The sequence below is a fragment of the Motacilla alba genome, chromosome 3, assembly GCF_015832195.1.
Source record: "Motacilla alba alba isolate MOTALB_02 chromosome 3, Motacilla_alba_V1.0_pri, whole genome shotgun sequence".
NCBI classification, from domain to species: Eukaryota; Metazoa; Chordata; class Aves; order Passeriformes; family Motacillidae; genus Motacilla; species Motacilla alba.
This window is the reverse complement of record NC_052018.1, coordinates 108,481,219-108,505,073: the sequence shown is the minus strand read 5'-3', so window position 1 is coordinate 108,505,073 and position 23,855 is coordinate 108,481,219. Positions and strand designations below refer to the sequence as shown.

The window sequence follows — 23,855 nt, the reverse complement described above, 5'->3', positions numbered from 1 at the left end:
TTTCACTTTGCAGCGAGGCTCCTGGCCACATGTAAAAGAGATGGGGAACTGGGAAGCAGCAAGAACCTCTCAGGGTGCAGACTCCTGGGGTTGGGCACACCTCTGCTGCAGCTCCTGTGTTGGCCCTGTGCTGCTGTGGAGCACTCGTGGGTTCTGCCCCCAAAACATGGCTCACCCCCTGGAGAGATCGATCTCTGCTCACTCTGGAGGAAGCCTGAGGGTGGCTGGGCTGCTGGTGAGGAGCCTGAGTGAAGGTCAGAGTGAGGACCCACGTGTGCCTCAGGCTGCTGAGCACTGCACCTGCAGGATGGAGATCTCCTTTTAGCCTAGTGCTTCTTACCACATCAGGGCTCTTGTCCTGGGGTGACCATAATGTATCCCTGTCCTGCCTTTGAGTCACAGTTGCCATAGCTGGCAAGATTTACTGTGTTGCAGATGAGCTGGAATACTGTAGGGAGTGGTCTGGCCCTTTGCAGGTAAGATACAATTTTGGGAACTCCTGTTCTGGTCTCACTCAAACAGCATTTCTGTAGTTTGAGTGAGGAAAAGACCTGAGCCTTAAAGAGAGTAGTTTAGATGTCCTGTGGACTTCCATAGTATGTGAAAGGCTGGACCTCTGGAGATCTCTGGTTCCAACCCCCTGCTCAGAGCAGTTCCTCCTCCAAGCCTGTGTCCAGTTGAGTTTTATTATCTCTAAGGATGGACATCCCACAGACTTTTGGGTACCTGTTCCAATGTTTGACCAACCCCCTGCTCCCCCCACCTCAGCAGGAAAAAAAGAGAAAATGCACAACTTAATGTGCTATCTGTTCTGAATTCCCCTTGTTGGAAGTTGAGTCCATTGGCTTTTGTAATTCCCTTGTGGAAGGAATTTTGTAATTCCCTTGTGAAGGACCTGCCTCCATCTTTTCTGTACCCTCCCATTAGGTGATTGAGATCTCTTTCTTGGGCTTGCATTTTATGTGGTTTTGTAAGAACTTGACTGGGGTGCACATGTGGTCTGACCCATTGCTTAAACTCTCAGGGAGGCCCTTCATACTCCTGTGCCTGTCTCTGCCCTCCTATCTACCATCTCATCATTATCTTCTGAATAAGAATGGCATGTTGGCATAACAGGCTGAGGTGTCCCTGGCATCTTGTTTGCACATGCTAACAAAAGAACAGCATTCTGAAGTGTGATTGTTTCCCTTTGTTTTGTTGTTTGGCAGCTGGCAAGATAGAAATGTTGAAGTGGGTCTTCACATGGCCCTTGAGTTTTGTCCTGTACTTCACAGTGCCCAACTGTAACAAACCCCACCTGGAAAAATGGTTCATGGTCACCTTTGCTTCTTCTACCCTGTGGATTGCAGCTTTTTCTTACATGATGGTGTGGATGGTACGTACCAACTAACCCAGAAACCACTGCCTGGGAGAAGCAGCAGCAGGAGGGGGTTTGGCAGTCTAGAGAAAAGCATAGGAAGTTCTACACACCTGAATTTTCAGGTGAGAAACCTTAGGTTTGCTTCTGTTTCTTTTGGACCTGTCCACACTCAGAGAAGAAAATTAGGGGCCCGTAGCCATGGCCTTTGAGCTTGATTTAGGGCTGGCATTTCATCTAGATTCTTTACCTTGGGCAACAATTACAGTTGCAGCAGTGGAACACCTCCTAGTCCTGCAGGGTAGTGTGAGGGGTGCTGAGTGACAATCTGGCCACAACAATTTTTCCTTTTCTTGGAACAAGCAAGCTCAAGAGACATGGAGTTGTGAATGATAACACTTTGAACTTAGCATGAACAACAGCATGGCATTCAGTCAAATTCCTGCAGAACTAGAGCCATAGGGTGGTTTTGTGTCTGCTTAGCTAGTATTTGTATATAACAATGTTTACAAACTCCATCCAAGATCAGGAGAAAGTTACCCAGGGTAGGGAGCGACCATATAGTCTCTTTTCCAGATTAGTATCAGGAAAACTGTGGATGAAATGTAGGGAACAACTAACCTGAGAGGCTACACAGCAGGTGAGTGCTATCCCCTGCCAGCTGATGAATGTACCAAAAAAGCCTGTCACTGCCTCTATTTAAAGGAAGTGTGAGTTTGCACTGAGAGATAACCTCCGTCTCACAGCATCTTGCAGATTTGGGCCAAGTTGGTGTCAGGTCTTAATTCTTGTAAGCAGCTTGACAGTTTATTTCATACTCTCTTTAGGTGACAATCATTGGGTACACACTGGGAATCCCAGACGTCATCATGGGCATCACTTTCTTGGCAGCAGGAACCAGCGTGCCAGACTGCATGGCCAGCCTTATCGTGGCCAGGCAAGGTGGGTAATTGCAGGGATGGCATCCTGCTGTGGAACTGTGTCCTGACATTCTCCTCCTCTTCAGGTAGCACAGATGTTTCCTCAACAGGAGAATATACAGAGCTCTTTCCACAAGCCTGGAATTTAAAACAAGAACATAGAAGGAAATAAATTGTGCTGCTATTGCAAAGCAGTTTACAGGTTCTCAACAGAAGTGTGGAACAAGTTCTGGCAGTATTGTCAACTTCAAGCCTTCCTCAATAATCACAGTAATTTTCTTAATTTGAGTATCAGTGGTATAGAATTATTTAATGGCATAAGAATCTTTCAGGCCACCTTCCAGCTTTTCTTCACAGTCATAAGGACTGGAAGATACTACTGTTTTTAAGGAAAGCAGCTCCCACATATTTGTGGCTTGAGCAACAGGTGTGTAAAGAGGAAAAGCAAGTAGCCAGTAGTGCTTTGGGGAGCAAAACCAGTGGCTTGTCACTGAAATAAGCAGCTACTGAAGAGATGACTCAAAGACCTTTTGCAATTAGTGCAGTACAGAAGCTCATGTGTCATGGTCACAGTAAAGGGGCAAAAGTCCCCCTGGGCATGGCAGCAGGGAACTGGCAGGTCACAGCCAGCCCAGTGGGTCCCCTCAGCAGCAGAGGATTAGTGGAGGGGAATTCTCAGATGATCCTGGAATGTGGATTAAGCCCCTTTAAGCCTGCTAGCCTTGTATGATGGGAGGGTGAAGGGAGGGAGTGAGGGGCATCTTCCATAAATCTTGGCCTTAATCAGGGGAAATTGCTTGGATTACCTCAGATTAAAGCTGCAGGACTTTTCTGAGACATGTCTGAGTGTTTGTGGTTTCCATTCCTGCAGGTATGGGGGATATGGCCGTATCCAACTCCATCGGAAGCAATGTTTTTGATATTTTAATTGGCCTAGGCCTTCCATGGGCTTTGCAGACCCTAGCAGTGAATTATGGATCATACGTAAGTCCTACATTTGTTCACATCATTGTTACTTATTTATTATTTATTTATTTACTTTTAATAAGCCAGATCTAGGTAGGAAAAAAAAAGTCCAAAATTCTGTGGATTTTATTTGAAAAAACAAGTAATTTTCTCCGTTTTGTTATGGGAGAAGTAGAAATTAATTTTCACTGGACATTTCCCATCCTTTTGAGGACAAGTGCTTCCATTTCTTCCTTGAAGACCGAAGTCTGTGCTGAAGTAAGCTAGCTTATTAGAGTGCACTGAATTTTCATACTCTTGAATATATTCCAGGAATGACCCTGTTTTTAATAAGGCAGAGGGAATAAACACACAGGTGAAATATAAAATGTAGATGAGCTCTGTAGGGCTCTTGCTAAGAAAAATTCTTGCATTACTAAACCGTTAACACACTGCAAAGTAAAGGAAACTGTTAAATAATTGGATATTTCAGAGCGTGACCATCAGCAGGAAACTCTGCAGAGCTTTCCTGTTTAAGACAAAACTACCAAACACCAATGACCTTATCCTTTACTTCCCAAGTGATAAAAGAGCCAACCTCTGCCCCAGAGTTGCTACAAGGTTCCTTCTGAGAAGTAAAAGCAGGAGATGCCACAGAGTTCTAGAGGGAAGTGGCTGTGGCTATTGCTGTTACCTGGACACCACTCAGACAGCAGTGTAGGGCAGAGAGAAGACTGTTGATAACAGTCACGGCGTGAATGCAAAGTTAAAAGGCAGGAGAATGACAGAACTGCTGAGCTTGACAAGTACCTCTGGAGATTGTCTAGTCCCCAGCCCTCTACTCAAAGCTGGGTCAGCTAAGTTCCCTGCTTAGGACTGTGTCCTGTTGGGTCTTGAGTACCTCTGCACAGCCACTCTCAGCAGTCTGCTCTGTTTTTTAACCATACTCAACAGTCAAAAGCATTCTTATATTATAATGGGGTTTCTGTATTTAAAATTGTGAGGTTCCTCTTGTCCTTTCAATGGATATCACTCAGAAGAGTCTGGCTGCACCTTCTCTGTGTTTTCCCATCAGGTATTTATCCATATGGCTAAGATCCCCCTGAATCTTCTCTTCTCTAGGCTGAACAGTCACAGCTCTTTCAGCCTCTCTGTATGTCAGATGCTGCCATCCCTTAAATCTTCCTTGTGGTCCTTCACTGGACTTGCTCCAAGAAGTCCATATCTTCCTTGTAATGGGGAGCCCAGAGCTGGACTAGTGTGAGCAGAGAGGGATCATCTTCCTCTCCCTGCTGGCAACACTTCTCCTGATGTAGCCCAGGAGGCTGTTGGTGCTCCATGGCACAGAGGTGCATTGCTGACTTCAGCTTGGTGTCCACCAGGATCATCAGGTCTTTCTTGGCCATGCTGCTTTCCAGCTGGTCACCCCATGCTGACATGTGGAGATATTCCTCCCCAAGTGCAGGGCTTTTCATTTCCCTTTGTGGATATCACTGATTTTGCTGCCTGCACATTTTTCCAGCCTGTCCAGCCCCCTCTGTATGGCAGCACAGTCCTCCAGAGCATGAGCCACCTTCCTTGGTTTTGTTTGGGCTGTGAACTTGCTGAGCCTGCTCTCTCCCCATCGTCCAGTTGATTAAAAAAGGCACTGAGCAGTCCTGACCCCTGGGGTAAGGCCCTAGTGACTGGCCCCCAGCTGGACTTGGAGCACAGTGCTTTGGCTGCTTATCAGGCCATTCCACTGGCCACTTTTCTAGGCTGTTCTTCCTCTGTTTGTCTCTGAGGATGTTTGAGAGGATGCCGGAAGCCTTGCTAAAGTCAACATAAACAATGTCTGTTGTGCTCCCCTCACCCTGCAAGTCCCCCTCATCCTACAAGGCTGTCAGGCAGGGTCAGCGGGATTTCCCCTCCATAAATTAACATCTCTGTCCTTTGTGTATTTAGAAGTGGTTCCCATGATCATGTGCTCTGTCATCTTCCCAGGGATCAAGGTCAGGCTGACCAGCCTTTAGTTCCTCACATCTTCCCTCTTCTTGAATATAGGAGTGCCACAAGGAAGCAATGCTGTAGGAATAAAATCCCTTTCTTTAACAAGCAATTTATCTGTAGCTCGTCTATATTTTTGTGAAAAAGGATGAAAATGAGTGGCTGAACAGAAGCAGCCAACTTTCATGGAGGCATAACAGTATCACTACTGTTTTGCATACCCAGAATGTCCATTGTACAGTGTGATCACATGGTTAGAAAAGGCAGTCTTGGAAACTGCCCCACAATTAGCAAAAGAGTTTCCTCAGTTTTCACTTGCTGTTTGGATTTCTCTCCAAATTCTTGGGTAATTAAACTTTAAAACAAAGCAAGGCCCCTTTCCTCACCCTGTTATAAGTAATTAATTTTTGAAGTATTACGTTGCTAGCAAATGCTGGCATTAGCTGGGTCAGGTGTACCTTGGTGACAGTGCCTAGAGCTCCAAGATGCTGGTTCTTATTCCAGGAGTGTGGCCATTGTCCCTGGCACCCAGGTCAGAGGGGGGCAGCACAGTGGAGCTCCAGCTCCTGAGGTCTGTCAGGCTGAGCCTTGGGCTGCTTGCATGAGCAGGCCCTGCTATCTGCCCTGGGGCTCGTGGGCTCAGGCCAGCCTGGTTGTCCACTGATGTCACTGTGAGTCAAAAGTACTAGGTGATTTCTGAGCTAATAGTCCAGGATTTAGTGCTGCTCCTTTGGTGTTTGGCAGGACCCAGATGTGTCTCTGTAGTATCTCCTCCAACTGGGGAACTGCTCAAAACAGTCTTTATAAGTGGCTTCACGTGGAACTGGGACTTGTTTAAACAAGCTTACTCCATGGGATAGTGTCTGAGTGGGGAAAAGGCAGCTTTGTGATTTAACAGAACGAGTCAGGAAAAGAACAAGAGGGCGACCTGTCAGAGAGACAGATGGGCTTGCTGGAGTCACAGTAGGTGAATGTCAGCACTGGAAATAAGCTGTGAATCCCTGGAAAAATGTCCTGGTGCTGGGTTGCTAAATCGCATTTTGATTGAGTGCCTCTCTTCTGACTGCCGCTTCTCCAGCCCCATTGTCAGTTTATGCTTCAGCTTAGTATTTATTTTATTCTGGTTTTCTTATTACAGGAAGGGAGATTAAAACTGTCTTATGATTCTCAGGCTGCATCTTGGAAGCATCTGTTACCTGGTCTAGAGAAGGAGGTTTTCCTTCTGTGTTCCTGCTTTAAATGAAACATCTTCCCCTAGGATGTGGTTACACTGCAAGTGCCTCACCCTTTGCCTTCAGCTCAAGTGTCAGTTCCAGAATTCCTGGCTTGGACCAAGCCACCCACCCTTTTTCCATGAAAAAATGCAGGATTAAACTTTCCACATCAGATGCCTTCTGTTTTTAAAATGCCAAGTCTTTTAACACAACCATATGTTTATTATTTCAAATAAACGAGTGTTTCTGAACACTCATTAATGTCCAGGTACTAACTCTGCCTTCCTCTGCTTCCCACTGGAGCTTCCATCTCCACTGCTCACTTGGCCACCCTCTTGCAGCAGCTCTTGCCTTCTGTTGTGTACACAGCTAATCTGGCAGGCCAGCAGGGCTTTTGGAGGAAAAGCAGCATCCCTCTGGACCTTGAGAGTCCTTTGACATCTTCACTCTCTCCTCTCTTCCAGCACTGAGTGTTGGACACGTTGCTGACTCTGTAATCCAGTAAGCATCTTTCCCCAGTGCACCTGGCATATGCAGAGTGGAAGGATTTCTGCTCCTTATCTTCCATCCACTTGCATTCCTCTGGAATATTTTTTTTTTTTGCATGTAGACCAGACATCATCCAGCAGTATTTTAGAGAACAGGAATTTTACCCTAAGGATAAAGAGCCAGGTTGATTTGATCACGTCAGCATTTGGGACTATCATCATGTCAGTCCAATTTGCTCCTTTGCCTGATAAATTCAGGCACTTTCAGCAAAATTTGACAGCACATTAGAAGTCTGAGAGACCTGATATTCCTTCCACCAAAACAAGCAGCTTGAGACAGCAGAAATAATCCCAGTGCAATCTTATTTGAGCAGAGAATCCAGAGGGAAGCAAATGCTTGCAGAGCACACAATGGAGAGGGGAAGCCTCACTGCTTTGCTCCTCGCTGACCAGTTGATTTCCCCTGGTTAAATTCCAAGGCACTGTTTGCTAGGACAAAGCTGGCTCCCTGGCTTTGTGGCAGGGAGATTATTGGGATGATTATACTGCAGTAGAGCAGAAGTGTCCCTGTCAATCCTCCTAGTATTACAGGAGTTCTCTCCAGCTATAGCTCCTGCATGATACTCTGAGTAGCAGAGCAGTAGTATAGTCTTTTGAATGTGCAGCACTCCAGGTGTATATCCTCTGCAAAATGAATTTTGTGATCTAGAGAAAAACGGGGACACTTTCTTAGGAGTCTAAAAACAGGTTTAAGAAGGAAATTCCATTTAAACATGCAGCAATGCGTCCATGTTTGAAGTTCCAGTTTGCTTAGACCTCTGTGCAGGATTTAGACTAAATTTCCACTGCCAGGCAGAGACACTGAAGGAGAAGGATACCCAGACATACAGAAGACCTGCAGCTTTTTCAGCTGAGGGACTGGAAACAAAGCATAGCCCTTCTGAAATTCCTTACTGGGGTAATTTCTGTCATATTAAGACCCTGAAGCAAAACCAGTGTGGGTTTTGGCAGTAGCTCCTTGTTTTCCCTTAAGCAGCTGCCAGAAAAGAACTTAAGAATAGAATAACTTTTATATCCATTGTTTTTCCTCTGCTGTTTGGCTTCAGCCTTGGTTACCACAGCAGCATGGGAATGGCTGGAGCTGGTGGCAGCCCCTTTGCATTTGCTGCACAAGCAGCAGGGATGTGGCCCCCCTCAAACTCTGACAGAGGAGGCTGTGAATGTGCAAACCTTCTGTGCATGATCACCCAGAGCAGCATTCTTCTGCCTTGCTTCAGCCCCTACACACAAGCCAGTCCTCAAAGGGGAGTTTGGGAATATTGATTTTTCCTCCTTGCAGTGTGAGGGAGTGCTTCTTCTGCAGCCTGTTTTCTCTTGGGGGAGAGGCATTTCCTATTCTTAAATTAACAGGGGACTGGACTTTTCCTTATACACTTGAAAGGACTCCAGCTGAGACTCTTTTTCTGATCTTTGCCAAAACCTGAAATTATCTCCTCCCTTACTGTGATTTTTGAATGATTTGCTGCCCTTTTTTTCCCTGAACTTGCACATTTTCACATATCCCAAGGAAATTTTTTCTGTTGCCTCTTGCAGGAAATGCCACTCGTCTCATGAGAGAGCTGCTTGACTATTTCTGCCCTAATTTGACAGATCAAGGACACATTTTTCTTAAGCTTCTGTTTCAAATTTCAGAATCTTCTGTGCTCATAGTTAAAAGTCATGATAAGAAATGGGGTAGGCTGGTGATTACCACAGGAGTGGAATCAGTTAAATCTGTATTTCCAGAGCTGTAGGCTCATGGGAGATTTGTGAAACAGCAGCGGGTAGTCCAGAGTCAAATTCAGGAAAAGAAAGGGTTTGTCAGGAAGCTCATTTGGCTGAACTAGATACACATTACAGCTGGAATTTCTGGAAGAAAAAGTGCAACTGAGTAAAAAAATTATTCCTGGTGAGCTCAAAGTACTGGAAAAGATGTGAAGAATTCCAGATGCTTCTTCTGAGGCTCAGGAGGTGATGTATGCATGGCACCTCCCTGCCATGGAGCAGGTAGGAAAAGGACAGAAAAGGACAGAAACCACATATGAAAAGGGCCATAAAACAACTGAGAAGCAAGTAGGAAATTACAGGAGGACAGTTGGAACAAGTGGACATTGATGTCAGCCTGCTCCTGTGAGGGGAACTTGGTGCTCAAGCTGCAGAAGGGGTTGCCACATTTGCTTGGCCCACATAGGAACAGAATGCTGTAATAATTAGCATACATTTTCTGCTTTTGAATTACCCCTAATAGCATCTTTTGTTCCCCTGAACGACCTCCAAGGAAGAGCACTGCAGATAGCCTGAAGAAAGCAGCACCAAACATCTCTTTTTTGAAGCAGTGTCCTCAGCAAATTAGACACAGAGGCCCTTGGAATGCTCTACTGGTTTTATGGACCATGAAGTTGTAACTGAGAAGCAGCATTAAGGTTAAATTTTTGCACTTTAGGTTAAATTTAGACATTTTCCGTGGTAAAATAGTTCCATCGTCTTCATTTGGTTCCTTTTCCTGTAGATCCCTTTCTAATTGATACATTTTATACTGGCAGTTTTAAAAAATATTTGCACTAGTCAAACGAAATTCCTGACCAAAATCCAGAAAGGAATTTATTGTAAAATATTTTCTCTTTCTTAGCCAGCTGCTGTTCGTTTGGGATATAGCAGGGAAGGCAGCTTTAAATGTGTATTTTAGTTTTAGTACACAGAGTTAGTGTAGGGCTTTTTTGAACTTGATAATAATGGAAATGCAGGTTAACTGTTACGTGTGGGCCATTCTGATGGGTGAAAGCAAGAGGGGAGGAGTGGATGCACAGGAATGACTGCACACAGCCAAGCAGGCTGGTCCATCTCTGAAGTTTACATTAGCAGTGGGATCATGACATTTTTCATCTTCAGTTATGCAGACGGTCCCAAAATCTGAGTTCGTGCCCTGAAGCAATCCAAATCCTCCATTTCTTTGAGCAGTCTAATGAGAATATTGTATTTAACATGTAATGGCCATAGGAATGTAATGGTCCTGCTGTCCATCCATACCCTTACAGCACGTTCATCCCAAAGAAATCTTCCAGTACCTTTCAGACAAAATGATCATCGTGGTTGTAGCCTTTTTTATGGTGTCAACAATCAGTAAGGAAGGAAAGTGTGCCATTTGTATGAGCTGGTATTTTAGCATTTGCAAAGGGAACAGCAAAGCTCGGGCAGCATGGATAAAAGGTCCTGGGTGTGCACAGAGCAGTGCAGGCTGAGAGTTCCTAAGTGTCAGGACTGATCATCCTTCCTTACTCTACAGGTCAGACTCTCCCCTCAGTGGTCCCTGGGGATTGAACCTAAGTCATTACTCTGGGTTTAGGAGCAATAGTGGGGTTAAAAGGATTTGCTGGCTGCGGTGCAAAATGATACAAGTGTATCTGTATTCCTGCATTCTTAAAATTGTAGTGCTGCTTGACACATTAGCAATACCCACTTCACTTGCAAATGGGAGTCTTTATAATCTAACTAGAAGGATGGGAGCACTGAGAAGCCAGCCTTTCCTAGAAGGGCATCCCCTCCACACAGTAGCTCCTGGAGAAGTGCCTTGAGAGACTTCCCTGAGTGCTGCCCTGATGATGCTGCAGGTGATGCTGTTTGAGGTCATATAAAAATGCCCAAAAGGATAATCATTAAGTTCCCCAAAAGAAGGATGGGAAACCAAGGGGAAGCGTGATCCTAGCTGAGGAGCAGGATTGGAGAGATGGCTTTACTCCCTGTAGCCTTCCTTTGGAACATTAGGTTTATGTCTCACAAAAAATCACATTTTAAAAAGTATTTGGGCGTTGAAGATGCAGGTGACTTCCTTGGGTTAGGCTCAAAGCCTCTAAAAGTGGCAGTTTAATGGCTTCCCAGCTTTGTGGACCTGCATCTCAGTTCTGCTCTTGGACAGTGACTGTAAATGGGGCTCTGCCATGAAGACAGCTTGCGCCAGAGCCTGTGATGTGCCTGGTACACGGCCCTGCAGGCAGTAAGTTGTCTCCTTGTCTGATCTGCCTCGGTGCTAGGTCATGTCCAGCCTCTGTTAGTGTGCCATGATGCATTGATACAGACAATTTTTCACCCCCTGAGGCTCTGGTTTTGAGATTACTGACTTGTTCCCTTCACCAAGAGGAGTAAGAATAGGGAAGAAATAAGGTAAGCGTGGGGAAGAAATCAGGTGCTTGTGTGTCTCCTTGTTTATTTTCCCCCACTGTGAAGCATTAATTGGTGACTGAATGCAAAATTTCCTTTCCCCTGTTGGTTCTTACAGGACTCATAGAGTTAGAAATTGTCATGATATAATAGTACAAGGGGTGGCAAAGCTCACGTGGAAGCGGAACACTGTGAAATGTTATCAGGTCCTAAGGACTCTCCTCTAATAACACTCCTTCTTTGGCAAAATAGGGAGTAGGGAAAGTTTTCTGTGATGTGATGGTCTGACTTGGCATTTGCAGCTTGCAAAGCTGGTCTGACTTGGCATTTGCAGCTTGCAAGCCACTGTTTAGCAGCTCAGCAGTTTAGGATTATGGAAATAAAAGCAGAGAGGAATATTGTTTGAAATTGTGAGATGGTTTGATAAACTTCCTTCTTTTACAGATTCGGTTAAACAGCAGAGGACTTATATATTCTGTTGGTCTCCTGCTGGCATCAGTTTTTGTCACAGTATGTATATAGTCTTTTGTTCTTCTTTTCCAAAAGAGGGATTTTTATAGACATTTTTTCACCTGCTCCTTTCTCACCTCCAGCTGAAATAGTGGTTGCAAAGTGTGTTGTTATGGGATAGGGGTGCTCCCTGCTTGAAAAGCTTCCCAAGGCCTTGATTCGGCTCTTTGCAGGAGCTGTCACTCCCGCAGGATGATACTCCTGCCTGTGTGTTTTCATTAGTAATCATTAGGAATTTCTATGCTAGAGCTGAAGCAGGTTCCTTAAAGCACAGTGGGATCCATTGTCCTGTGAGACAAGCAGACAAAATGCTGAGCAGGTTGCTTGGCCTTCTCGAGGATCCTTCTGAAATACAACAACAGTCCAGAAAAAAACAGTGCCTGACAGTGTTTCTGTTGAAATCAGTACTTGGTGTTCCCTGACCTTTCCCAGAAATGATAGAGGAGGAATGATGTGACATCTTCCAAATCTTGAGATGGGAGGAGTGTCCTGTGCAATGCACACCAACACAATTCCCACATACACAAGATGTTAATCTTTGGTGGGAGCAAACTATGCAAAGTCAAACAGTCTTAGACTGTGTGGCTCTAGATTGGGATGCAGAGGAGCACATGAAGCATTTTGAGTTAAAAAAAAATAAAGGAACCTGGCCTTTGAATCAATTTCTGATTGAATTAAATGGGATTGTTCTTGCCAAAATTAAATTCACTGCAGAAACCTAAGGTGAGGTGGTGGAAGTCAGGGTGGCTTTTGTGACTGCTGCTCTGATTTACTTGAGCTGTGCTTTTCAGCTCCCTTGGTGCAGTTTGTGATTGCTTCCAACTAATCATCATCAGTAGGGGGACAGCCCTCTTTTGGCTCCTGTAGCTGAGGAGGGGATTTACCACTTTATTCAAAATGTTCCTGCTCTGGTGGCTTACTCTGTGTTTATTGTAGGTTTTTGGTGTCCACATGAACAAATGGAAACTGGATAAGAAGCTAGGGTGTGTGTGCCTTTCCCTTTACGGCATCTTCCTGTGTTTCTCCATCATGACAGAATTCAATGTTTTCACTTTTGTGAACTTGCCAATGTGCAGAGATCACTAACCCAGGTGGCAGACTGTCGGGAGGAGCTTCCTTTTTACCTGTGCAATACAAGCCACGGCTGGCATTTCCTGGATGCAGTGCACCTCCAAGTCGTGACCTATATCCTGTTCACTGTTCATAGGACCCGTGGCCCCGTCTAGGTTTGCCCTCTCCCTGGCCCCCACAGCCTGGAACAATCCTTCATCGATGTGAAGAGCTTTTTTCAACATCCATGTGATTTCCTTGCTCAGTTTTTGAACAGTGTGACTGAGACTCAAGATGAACTGGCTGCTAACTGGCGTTAAGCCAGTCAAAACTGGTCTGCTACAATTCCTTCTTTTTTTAAGTTATTTGATGGAAGACTAATTAATTTATGACTTAAGACTATTGCTACAATGCAGGAGAGGGTACGTCATATGGAGGTTGACTTTTGAGGAGAATCATGGGAAATTTTTTTTTGGTTGTGGGGAGTGGTTTTTTTGTTTGTTTTTAGCTTTTAGTTTTGGGTTTGCAGGTTTTTTTTGTTTGTTTGGGGGTGGGGGGGTGCTGCTTTTGTTCTTTGTTTTTTTACTTGCCAGAGATCAATGTCCTCTCTTGCATCTTCTCCTCCTGAGTGCTGGGTCTCCTGTAACAATCCAAAGGCCACAGGGCAGTGTAAAATGGAAATGCAATTCAAGGTACTCAGCATAAGAATGGATAAAAGAAGATTGTCAAGGAAAAAAAAAACTGATGACTTTTTACTATGAATAATTAACCTTGTACAGGTTTGTTAAAGAATGCAAGCTAAATGTGGATTCGAAGGGTAAACACTGCTACCATTTTACTATGAATGTTGGAGTTTTATTACTAGGGTGTTTGTTATTTCCAAGCAATAGTTTGATCGCCAGCCCAGAAGGGCCACCAAGGAGGTGTCCTGGTTTTTAATGGTCTGCGCATGGAAATGGAAGGTCAGAACTTTTCTCTGCTTCATCAGATTTCTTGTTTTGGGGGGATTCAATAGTTCATGTCTTATTCGTTCTGAGAAGGACATAAGTACATGTGAAAACTTTTCTAAATGAGTTACAGACACTGGTTTCTTTAAGAGGAAAGAGGCATATTTTGCACAGACATAGTTACTGAAGTCATAATTTGCCATTCTTTAAAGAATACACTGGACCTGGCCAGATATTTTTCGTCTTAAGCAGTTGAACTTATCTGATAACAGATCATGTGGATTCATCACCTCTCCTTTTGGGAGGGAGGAAGACACAGACAGAGATGGCACATTTTAAAATGTGGAATATCTTCAATGCAGACTCGCTCACGGATCTTAAGTTATTGTGAAAGTTTTGCTATTCATTGTTCCAATATCCCTGCTAGATTTTGTATAATTCTGTATTAAGATGCAGGCAGATTCCACCCCTGAGAAACACCATCACTGCTTCATTTGTATGTATTGATACTGTGCGTTCTTGCCACTGCGGCTCTTGTATTTACTTTAAGCACTGATCACTTCTGATCCTCTTGTATATGTTCTGCTATGAAATGTATTAAGAGACTACCAGCTAGGTGAATGTTTTTGTCTATGGTACAAACAGTGGCAAATAATAGTAAAGGTACAGCGAACCCTACATAACAGAAAGAAAGGAAAAAACCCGAAACACCAAACCCTAAACTACAGCAGGAAAAGAAAGCGCTCCGGTTTAAAAGAAAAAAGAAGAGAGCCACGTTGTGTTCACAGATGAAAAGCCTTTTTTTTTTTTCTAATTTGCACTTTTGGAATTGATTTTTTTCCAATCTGATTTTCTTTGGGCAAAATGTTGTAAATGAAAATATTTACACCCTGTGGTTTCCCTTCAGCTCAGCAGCTGGTTTTCTTTGTTTGTTACACCAAACATGTGGAGGCACTGGCAGCTCTTGCACCGCGCGTGGCAGCAAAGTCCTGTGGAAAAAGCCACGTCCCGCTGGCCTCGCCCAGGGAACAACGTGTGCCGGTGGATCTCTGGCAAGAAGAAGAGGAAAGGGTCCAGGGACAGACAGCAGAGAGAGTGGATGACATGCCTGCATTGCCAGTTTTCATCCTGGAAAGCAATTGTGTTGCTGCTTGTTGAGGTCTGCAGCTGAGGTTTGAGCAGCCTTCTCCTACCTGTGCCCGCGGGACATCTTCTTGCATTAGGAAGCCCACTGTACTTTCCTGTTGTTGGGTTTTTTTTCTTTTGTTGTTGTTGTTGTTAATGAGATGAATAATAATAATAGCAACCACTAAAATGCCTAAAATACTTCTATAAGTCAAATGATGTTTGCAACGATGTGGCACGCGTCACTAAAGCCACCCCACAAACACACAGCTTCACTTCGTAGCGAGATGCAGTTGCTTCTAAGCAGAGTGTGCCCTTGCTGATAGGGAGAAGGAATAAAAGAAGTTTCATATCAGGGCCTATTATTTCTTCTATTTTGAATATTTATACTGCTGCTCCAATGGAGCCAGTTGGATCTATTTCTGCGAAATAGCCATTACCTATCCCATGGCACAAAAACTACACATGTATTTCTTAGGAACTTTTCCTACTGGTGTGCGTTAAATACTGTAGTAATTGTAGTTTTGTGTTGTGTGTAAAACCTGAAATACCTTGCTTTGATACTTGTGTGTGTTGCCAGAATGTTCTGCAAGCAGCTTGTTCTAAGCAGAAGCAAAAGGTACCTTGAACTGCCGTTATCTGTGCCGTAGATGGCTCGATAAGCACGTCCTAAAGCAATGCTTTCTGCCAGGTGTGCTGTTGATTTGCAGCGAAATCGTCAGGTCCAGGCCTGGTTTGGAACAGAGCAGACTGAGTGTGCCAGGAGAGAGTGTGCCTCTCATTCTTGTTAGCACGCTCGTGGCCTGTGTAGAAGGCCCCAGAGCAAAAAACCGGCAATTTTTGGCATCCTTCCTGTCCGCTGTCTCCAAAAGTGGCACGGACAGCTCTCTTCCAATGCAGGGCATACTCAGAGCTTTACTGGGCCTTGCAGAGGACTGAGTCTCCCAGGAGTTCTCTCCTCCCAGGGGGGTTCTCCCCTGCCGAGGTCAGACTCTGGAGGACAGCCAGTGCCTGGCTTCAGTGTCCCCGTGGGAGGCTCTGCTTTGCCCGTGGCTGCATGAGCTGCCAGCCGTCACCAGAGGCAGGGCCTCAGGAGCCAGCCGGGCTGGCACAGCCACTGGGGTTGGGAAGAGGGAGCTGAGGGGCTCTGAGGCTCAGAGCTGGGGGGGCTGCAGGGAGCCACCAGGGAAGCTGGGTTGTGTTGGGTATTTTTGGCATGACTGTGATTCGTTGGCGGTTTTCATCTTCTGAAAGCAAGGGTCACCTTCGCGTCCGAGGCTGCTCTGGTTCTTGGACCAGTCAACTGTTTTTGTTTCCATTCCTAGCAATTTCAGATGATCTTCAGTGAATATTTCAAAGGGAGATTAAAGAGCCTTTTTCTCCGTGGAGAGGCTTCACTGCAGTTCTTACTTTGACTTAAATATGTGACCCTTGGCTGGCTTCAGATCTGCTTGACATGGATGGCCTTCCTTGGACAGTGGTTCAAAGGCAGAATGACAGGAGAGGGTATGATAAGAGATGGTCTTAAGACATGCTGGGAAAGCTGCTTTTGTCCCTACCAAAGGTGAACTTTTTACTTGCCTTTTTTTTTCTCCCCCCCTTTTTTTTAAATTTTTGTTTTTCATGTGCTGCGCTTTTTAATAGACTTTTTCTGTGATAGGGACACCAATATGAAATGTGTGTGTAGGAGATTTTCATTTGCATAATTTGTTGGTTTTGCTGTGATGCCACTTGCATGCTTAGTTTCCAGATCTCTGTCCTCAGCTGTGTCACTGAAATCAATTGATTAGCTTTGGATTTGTGATGGTGGTGCTTGTGGAGAATGAGGTGCAGGACTGGGTTTTTTTTCTTGACAAAACAAATCAGGTAGAGCAGCAGTTATATTTTAGAAAAAAACAACGTTCAAGGCAGGTCAAGTAACCTGAAGGTAACTTTTAATAAATACCCTGCTGTCAGAACAGGGATTTTTATGTCTTTTCCAATTGATATTTGTGAGATAAAATGTACATTTAGTATTGTTGTATAACTTTTTAGAAAACCATAGCTTTCTGCTGACTGACAAATATTTCTTACATCAAGATTTTTGGAAACCCTAATCCTCTCAATTAAAGTTCACAGAGATGCAATAGTGTGAGGTTTGTCACTTTCAAAGTTACACCACTGGAGCTTTAAACTTGTTTAAAAATATATTTTAAAAATCAATCTCAGTGGACCATGCTTACCTGAATTTAATTCTGCCTTGCACTTCCAAAGTTTCACTTGATCAGCAGCCACTGCAAGTTATTCTAAAAGAGACAGAAATCCTGGTAAGAATGCCCCTTTTAGATTGGTGCAACTTCAAGTGAATCAGTTTGAAACCATGGTTTTAAGGAAAGCAGTGGAAGTTTGAGCATTTGAAAGACCTCAGCCACTTCAGATTTAAGGAGCTGCAGAGTGTGCTGAATGGATGTACCAAGCAGAATGCCAGGCTTAGTTTCAGGAAGAGAGTTTTCAGTGTTCAGGGACTTGAGTGAAATCTGACCTTTGTGAAATCAGGGGCAGAACCCCTGTGACTGTTGTAGGGTCAGTGATGTGTTTGTAGCAGTGAGCCCTGGAAGGGATGGGGACGCTGCGTTTTTTTGGGTGAGTGGCCTTTTTATTTTCTTACCTGAATAGATAAATGACTTAATTAATAAGACCAAGCACCTTTAAGGGAATTTACATAAATACTCTGTTACCACTTAGTGGCCTCAAATCTGAAGCACAGTTCCAAAAAGCATCAGCTTCTGCCCAAACTGCTTGCACTTGTCTGGCTGAATCTGCAGAATCAAGCTCTGGTGAGGATTTGATCCCTGCCTTTTGGAGTTCACTTTATTCTGGGAAAGCAATAGGATAAGAAAAGTCTGTTTTGTTGTGCCCTGGGGATGTCAATTGGCTATGAAATTGATTCTTTGCTGGCCTGAAACAGTCTGACATCTCGGCCAAGTTATCCAAGTTTGGGTAGAAGCATCTAATTTCAGGAAGGCTTCCAAAAAAAGCAACACATTTTTAAACATATTTATGTAGCAAAACTTACTTGATTGTGGTATTTTTTAGATAGGTTTCTGTTTTTCTAATAGACTTACAGAACAAGTTTGAAACCCCCTCACACCAGAACAACCTGACAGAAATCTTGTCAGTGTAATCTGTCTCTGCCAGGTAGGATTTGAATGGTGCTAAAAGTCAACGTGATAATTTTACAGCAGCAATTCAACATAACATTTTTACTGCCAGCTGAGGAAAAACACACCACTGTATGCCTGACCCTGTGAGGATGTTTGTAGTTGGTTACAGATCCTCCCCAGTGCATTTGTCACTGAGGTTTTCCATTGGCGTGCCTGACAAGCAAAGCGAGACCTTGGGTTCCCGGAGGAGCGATGCCTGCTGCTGAACACTTTGTCCTGTCAGGAGAGGAGAGGGTTGCAGGGGCACAGGCCCCTTGGCTACTAGCTACTGCTACCAGCCTGGGATTACACTTGCTCCTTTTTCAGAGCAGGGGCATGTGTTTTCCTGAGGACCAAGTCTTTCCTTAGCTCTGGTCAGGTTGCTTTTGGCTGATAAATGCTGGAGCAGGGGAGGGAACAAGGGCTCCTTTCACTTTATGTGTGTAGAGGAGGATGTTGAGTGGCAGATGCTGTGCCACAGGAGGGCTTTGGATGGAGCCTGTATAAATATTGGGATGTTCCATGAAATTTCTCCCAGGGGCAGATATCCCTGTACACCCAGCAGCCACCCACTTTGCTTCCTTATTTCATCTTGCTCCTTGTGTTGCCAGGATTCAGATTTTTGCTTCCACTTTCTCATAAGCTGTATCCCTCTGGCCCACGTGCTGCTTTCTGTAACACAGAATTAATGCATTGGACTAGCACAAATAGGGTGCAGGTTTTGATCTGGTAAGTTGATGGGAGAAAATGCAAGGAGATCCATGCTTGGCATGCCAGCCTCCGAGCACCTGACTCCAAACAGCACAAACTGCCTGCCTGGAAAGTGCCTGGAAAGTGCCACTGGGATAATCAGGCACTGCATAGGACATGGGAACACTTCCCGTGTGTTTTCAGAGACTCCCTTAAGGGAATTTTGCACCCTGTGCAAAGACATCCATTATACAATAAATATAATTGATCTAATTAAGTGATTTTAGATCTGACCTGGGCCTTTTACACTTTGTGAAACCAGATTATGCTATGGGAGTTTTACTGAGGGACTTGGTCACAAGTTTATATAATTCATTGTCAGGTTTTTAGTGGTTTTTTTTTTTAATGTATGAACATAGGTTTGTATTCAAGCAAAATACAGTATTTATACATATATATACACTTTACCTAGTAAAGTATATGTGTTAACTGTTGTTAAATTGAAGCCCTGTGGTAACCAGCTGTTTCTGCATAGGAATAAATTCTTACCATGAGAAGTGCTAAGATGCTATAGGTGTATGGGTATTTAAGACAGTCTTACACATGCCTATTTATAAACTGAAGCAAAGTTTTTATTTTAGCAAGGTATTGTGAGTGGTGCATGGCAGTTGCCATGCATCTGTGTAATACATCTGTGTACATTGAGTAATATTTCTAATTATTGTTAGTCATTTGAAATTCCAGTTCTATTCTAGCTGAATATAAATTCAGCTTTGGGGAGGAAAAAAAGAGCACATGTGAGACACCGAGGAGGTCAGAAAGTCCTGCACTGCAGTAGTTGTGCATTTTATTTATTTATTTATTTATCAAACACAGAGTGCTGAGCCCCTGGTTCAAGAAAACGCATCCCCATGCTGGCAGAAGATTTAGGAACCTAATTTTGGTCCCCTCGTAAAGCTAATGCCAGGTTCCCCTGGATCAGGGGCCAAGCAGACGAAGCTATTTAAAGGATCATTCTGTCCTTTTAAGTGGCCACAAAAAGGGGTGAGACCTTCTCAAATGGTTCTTGTACCTTTTATTAGTAGAGAAGCTGTGAGAAATGCTGAGAGATCCAAAGATGCTGCTGCAGGTGATCTGTAAGAGTAGAAATATGTAAATAGTAAATACTCCTTGCACTTTTAATACTTGTAATATCACTGTCACGAGGTACCATTTGCAATAACCAAAATCCACATTTCATAACCTACCCACAAGCAGACTTTTTTATTATTACTTTTAGAGGGTTTTTTTTTTTGTTCCCCCTTTCTCATTAAGGAATTAATCTTCCTTTGACTTGTTTTCCCCAATTCTTTTCAACAGTAAGTGACTGGCTCTGGTTAAATGTGAAGATCCCCCTAAACCAGGTGTCATGTGCCAGCTAATGCCTGGGGGAAGCTGGCATTTATTGTCCCAGCTTTATGACAGGCTCGTTCCCATTTACAGCAGGCAAGGACCTCCCACCTTGAAATCCTGCAGTAAAAACAGTCCCACTGGTCACAAACACAGCTCTCCCCTATTTCCACCACACTGGTCTGGTTTCAGGGGGTCAGCACATCTCCAGTGTAGAGGAATCTGTCACATCATCACTGTCACTGGGGATACAGTAGGGCTTCCTGGGGAAAACACAACAGCAACAATGGAGTCCTTTTACAGACAGTGTATTGGAGGGGACTTTATTTTGCCATCTTTTAAAGACATGGGGCAATTTTAGATCAGGAAATTAAAAAAATGGAAGATAAAGCCTGGTTCAAAGTACAGCCTCAGTCTTTCATGAAGATTTGTAATTATGGTCAAGTTTTGCATAGAGTGAGCTCCTCCCATATTCTGTCAAGCATAGAGCTCTGTCAAGCTGAGTTTTTTTATCCTTGGTTCTCAGAAACAACCTTTTTCTCTCATGTTTCTCACTGCAGTCAGGACCTCTGAGCATGACATGCATTTCTGTATCATGGAACTGCCTTGTGAAATTGCTTAAAGGTGAAGTGAGCAAGCACAGAGATTGAACCACAACAGGTTTTTAAAAGAAGCCAAAGCAAGTATGTTTGTGTAGTAATTTTGTTCTGAGGTATTTTTTTTTAAAAGGGTGCCAGGAGCAAAGGACGCAGAGGGAATCTAATCATACAGCACCAGTGGAGAGCAAGTGCAGGTGAAAGTAGTATGGCATCACAAAAATTTGTCTGTAATTCAGATACTGGCAAGTTTCACAAGGGTCACATTTACATGAAGATTTTCCTGGATGCTACTTGATCTTTGCAACCCCTGGTCTTTGGTCAGTAAAGGTGAGAAGTACTTTGTCCCTTTCTGAGGGAGAAGGGAGAGAGATGCCTAACCCAAAGTCTCCAACTCTTACCCTGGCTGCACAAGTGTGCCAGTCACACTCTGTGCGCCTGAGAGTTCTCTGGTGTGCATTGAAGATTTAGGGGTGAATTTCATTTAGCGTTCCCTTGAGGAGCAGTGTGATTGACTTCACTGTCCCGCCTTGTAAAGCTGAGAATCCCTACTATGCAGGCAGTATTGTGTGAGATTACTGATGAAATGTTACCTTCATCCTTGCATCGTATCTTTCCTTTCAAGACTGAAACACTACTCGGAAGATGTTTGTAACAGTTTGGGGGATTTGTTTGGGTTTGGTTTTTTTAAATTTTTTTTGCTGTCTGTCAAAGTCCTGTGCAATATGAACCCTCCTGGCAAGGTCTGGCAATGGTTTGGGTGTTCCTCTTGCTGGTGCACTCGTCAGAGCTTCAGCCAGTGGGACGTGTGGGAGGGTGGGAGTGCCTCTTCTCCTGGGTGTGTGGCTGGCAGCAGAAGGGGCACTTCTGCCGAGCACTCCGGCACAGGCCTGGCACTGGGAGCTGAGACTCAGGTAAATCGGGATTCCAGAGAACAAAAAGGTGAGCAGACAGACCTGTCGATCCTCTAGTATGCTGTGCAACTTTTAGCCCCTTCCAGTGTTTTTTCCAAGCCAAACCCAAACTGATGTGTATACATGGGTGCCAAGCCAAAGGCAGCCAAGCTCAGCAGCCGCAGTCAGCCTGGCATCACCAAGGTATGTAGGGACAGCCCCAGGGCCAGCACTCCGTCCTGAGGGTGAGGAGGGGGGTGTTTAAATCATTTCAGGGCCCAGGAGTCAGCTGAGATCTGATAATTTCATAGAGCTATAATGGAAAATTTGGGTTTGTACTGTTGCTGAAGGGTTAGGCTGCTGAATGTGATCCCTGCTGTGGGTTGTTCTAAAACAGAGGGCTGAGAATGTACTAGTCTCTGAATTGTGGGCGTGGTGAGGTCTCTGTGATATAGTCACAGCATCCCAGCTGCAGGAAGCACAGCAATAAAAGTGACTGATAGGAGCACTTTCTGTTTGATTGGGGATCAAACAACACTGTCTGGGTCCCTTATCTCTGGGCAATTCTGTGATGCTTCTAATCATAAGGAAGAAAATGTAGGTGGAACTGTATGCAAATGTATCTTCATTTACAACCAGCCAGAAAGCAAAACAAGCAGTGGTTTCTAGTAATACAATTCTACTCAAAATAGCTTTCTCTTAAGTCAGCTTGAAAGTGTTAAAATGGTGGAGCCACAGACAAAACATTTGTTACCTTTTGAAATTAGTTGCAATGGTTTTGTCATACTTGTACAAGTGTTATAAGGTCAGCCTTTTCTGTATGTTTTACAACTTACTGTAGAGTAGTCTTCTATGCATAGCTGTTCCACTTGCCTGTGTAAGTTACAATCTAACAGAAATGAAAGCATGCATTTTTCTCTGTTTGCTGGTAACCTATGAAATTAGCAACTTGTATTTCTGTGTTTTTAATGTGTTATACTATAAACAAAATTCACAGCACTATTGTCTATGGAATATCAAAAAGTTTTATCAGAATGAATTACTTTAAATGTTTTGTCAATTGATTTAATAATGTGTCAGACATCTACACTAAGACAATATAATGTTTATCAATAAAAATATCCTCTCTTTGTACTAACTTAACATTTCAGGGTGTGCTTGGACATAGGACTAGAGCACCCCTTTGGGTTCCAATCCCAATGATTTATTAATTTTTGGCTTAATTTTGAGAGTACTTTATACTCCTTGTTTGACCTGAACACTGGGTTAGGGAGTGAAGGAAGAAGAGAAGAGGTTTTATACTTTGTATTACCTGTGCAACTGAATCTGTGTTTGCTGTAAAGGTGTGTGCTCCACAGCAGCTCCTTTAGAAATCATCCAGTACACATAGGAATCTGTACAGAAACAAACACTCTGGGAACTTTATGTGTTACTACATAAAGAGTCAAATTCTGCTCTTGTTACAACAGTACAGGTCTGAAATTATTGCACTGGCGTTAGTTAAATCTCTCCTAGCAAAGGGAAGCAGGTGTTGATTGTCACTCTCCCACCTGGAGGAGCCCGTGCCTGTGCCTGCTCAGCCTTTGAAGCCGTGGTGATGAGAGCCCGTCCTCCCTCGGAAGCAGTTCCTGGAGTAATGTTTTCAGTAATGCTTGGAATAATAATGAGGGGGCGGGCAGCTTCCCTTGGAGTGCGGCAGGGCTGGTCAGAAGCCCCTGCTTTCAGAGGGAAATACTTGTGCTGCTTTTCCACTCTGCACCGGCTAGGGAGCTGCAGTTCCCCCCACCCCAGCTCAACCTGCCCTGAGGATGCTCCTACCTCATCCCATGGGACACTTCAGCAGGCCCTCCCTCCCACTGTACTTTCCCTGAAGGAAGGGCTTGAGATCCTGGCAGGTAACTGGGTCTGGCTGCCTCACCTTAACCACCTTTTCTTGTGTCTGTAACATCCGCTGACCGAAGGATCTGTTCCTTCTGAAGCACACGCCGTGTCTCCACAAGCAGTGCTGTGTCTTGGGCAGCTTATTTACACACCCACAGCTCATTCCAGGTACAGAAGAGTCCTGCAGTGCAGAAAAGTTTTAACAGAATGAATTACTTTAAATGTTACACATGCTGATCCTACAGCTCTGTCCACGAGCGCAGGGATCAGGTGCAGCTTTTGATGTTAATGCAGAAAATGGCTTTGATCAGTGGCAGCCCAGCGGTTGTCTCGAAAATATTTTCCATTGGTGTGATTGTTTGCTTTCCATCTCTGTGTGCTTGCAACCCAAAGCATATGTTGGAATCCATACAGATGTTCCATCTCTCTAGATATTTCCCCATGACTGGTTTTCTGGTTCAAAGGTAATCTTGCTTCTTGTCACAGTT

The 23,855-nt window shown here is 44.2% G+C and overlaps 1 protein-coding gene across 2 annotated transcripts in view; it reads left to right on the top strand.

Annotated features, from left to right (window-relative positions):
- SLC24A3 (solute carrier family 24 member 3) overlaps nucleotides 1-22,624 on the top strand; it is a 112,925-nt gene extending 90,301 nt beyond the window's left edge. The window contains exons 13-17 of one of the 2 annotated variants that reach the window (XM_038133170.1): nucleotides 1,209-1,375; nucleotides 2,185-2,299; nucleotides 3,149-3,261; nucleotides 11,549-11,614; nucleotides 12,551-22,624. In XM_038133170.1, the coding sequence (XP_037989098.1) occupies nucleotides 1,209-1,375; nucleotides 2,185-2,299; nucleotides 3,149-3,261; nucleotides 11,549-11,614; nucleotides 12,551-12,700 (611 nt within the window). In that variant the 3' untranslated portion in view covers nucleotides 12,701-22,624. The remainder of the gene's footprint in view (nucleotides 1-1,208; nucleotides 1,376-2,184; nucleotides 2,300-3,148; nucleotides 3,262-11,548; nucleotides 11,615-12,550) is intronic. The other variant, XM_038133171.1, reaches the window with a different exon arrangement.
- Nucleotides 22,625-23,855: the final 1,231 nt, after the last annotated feature.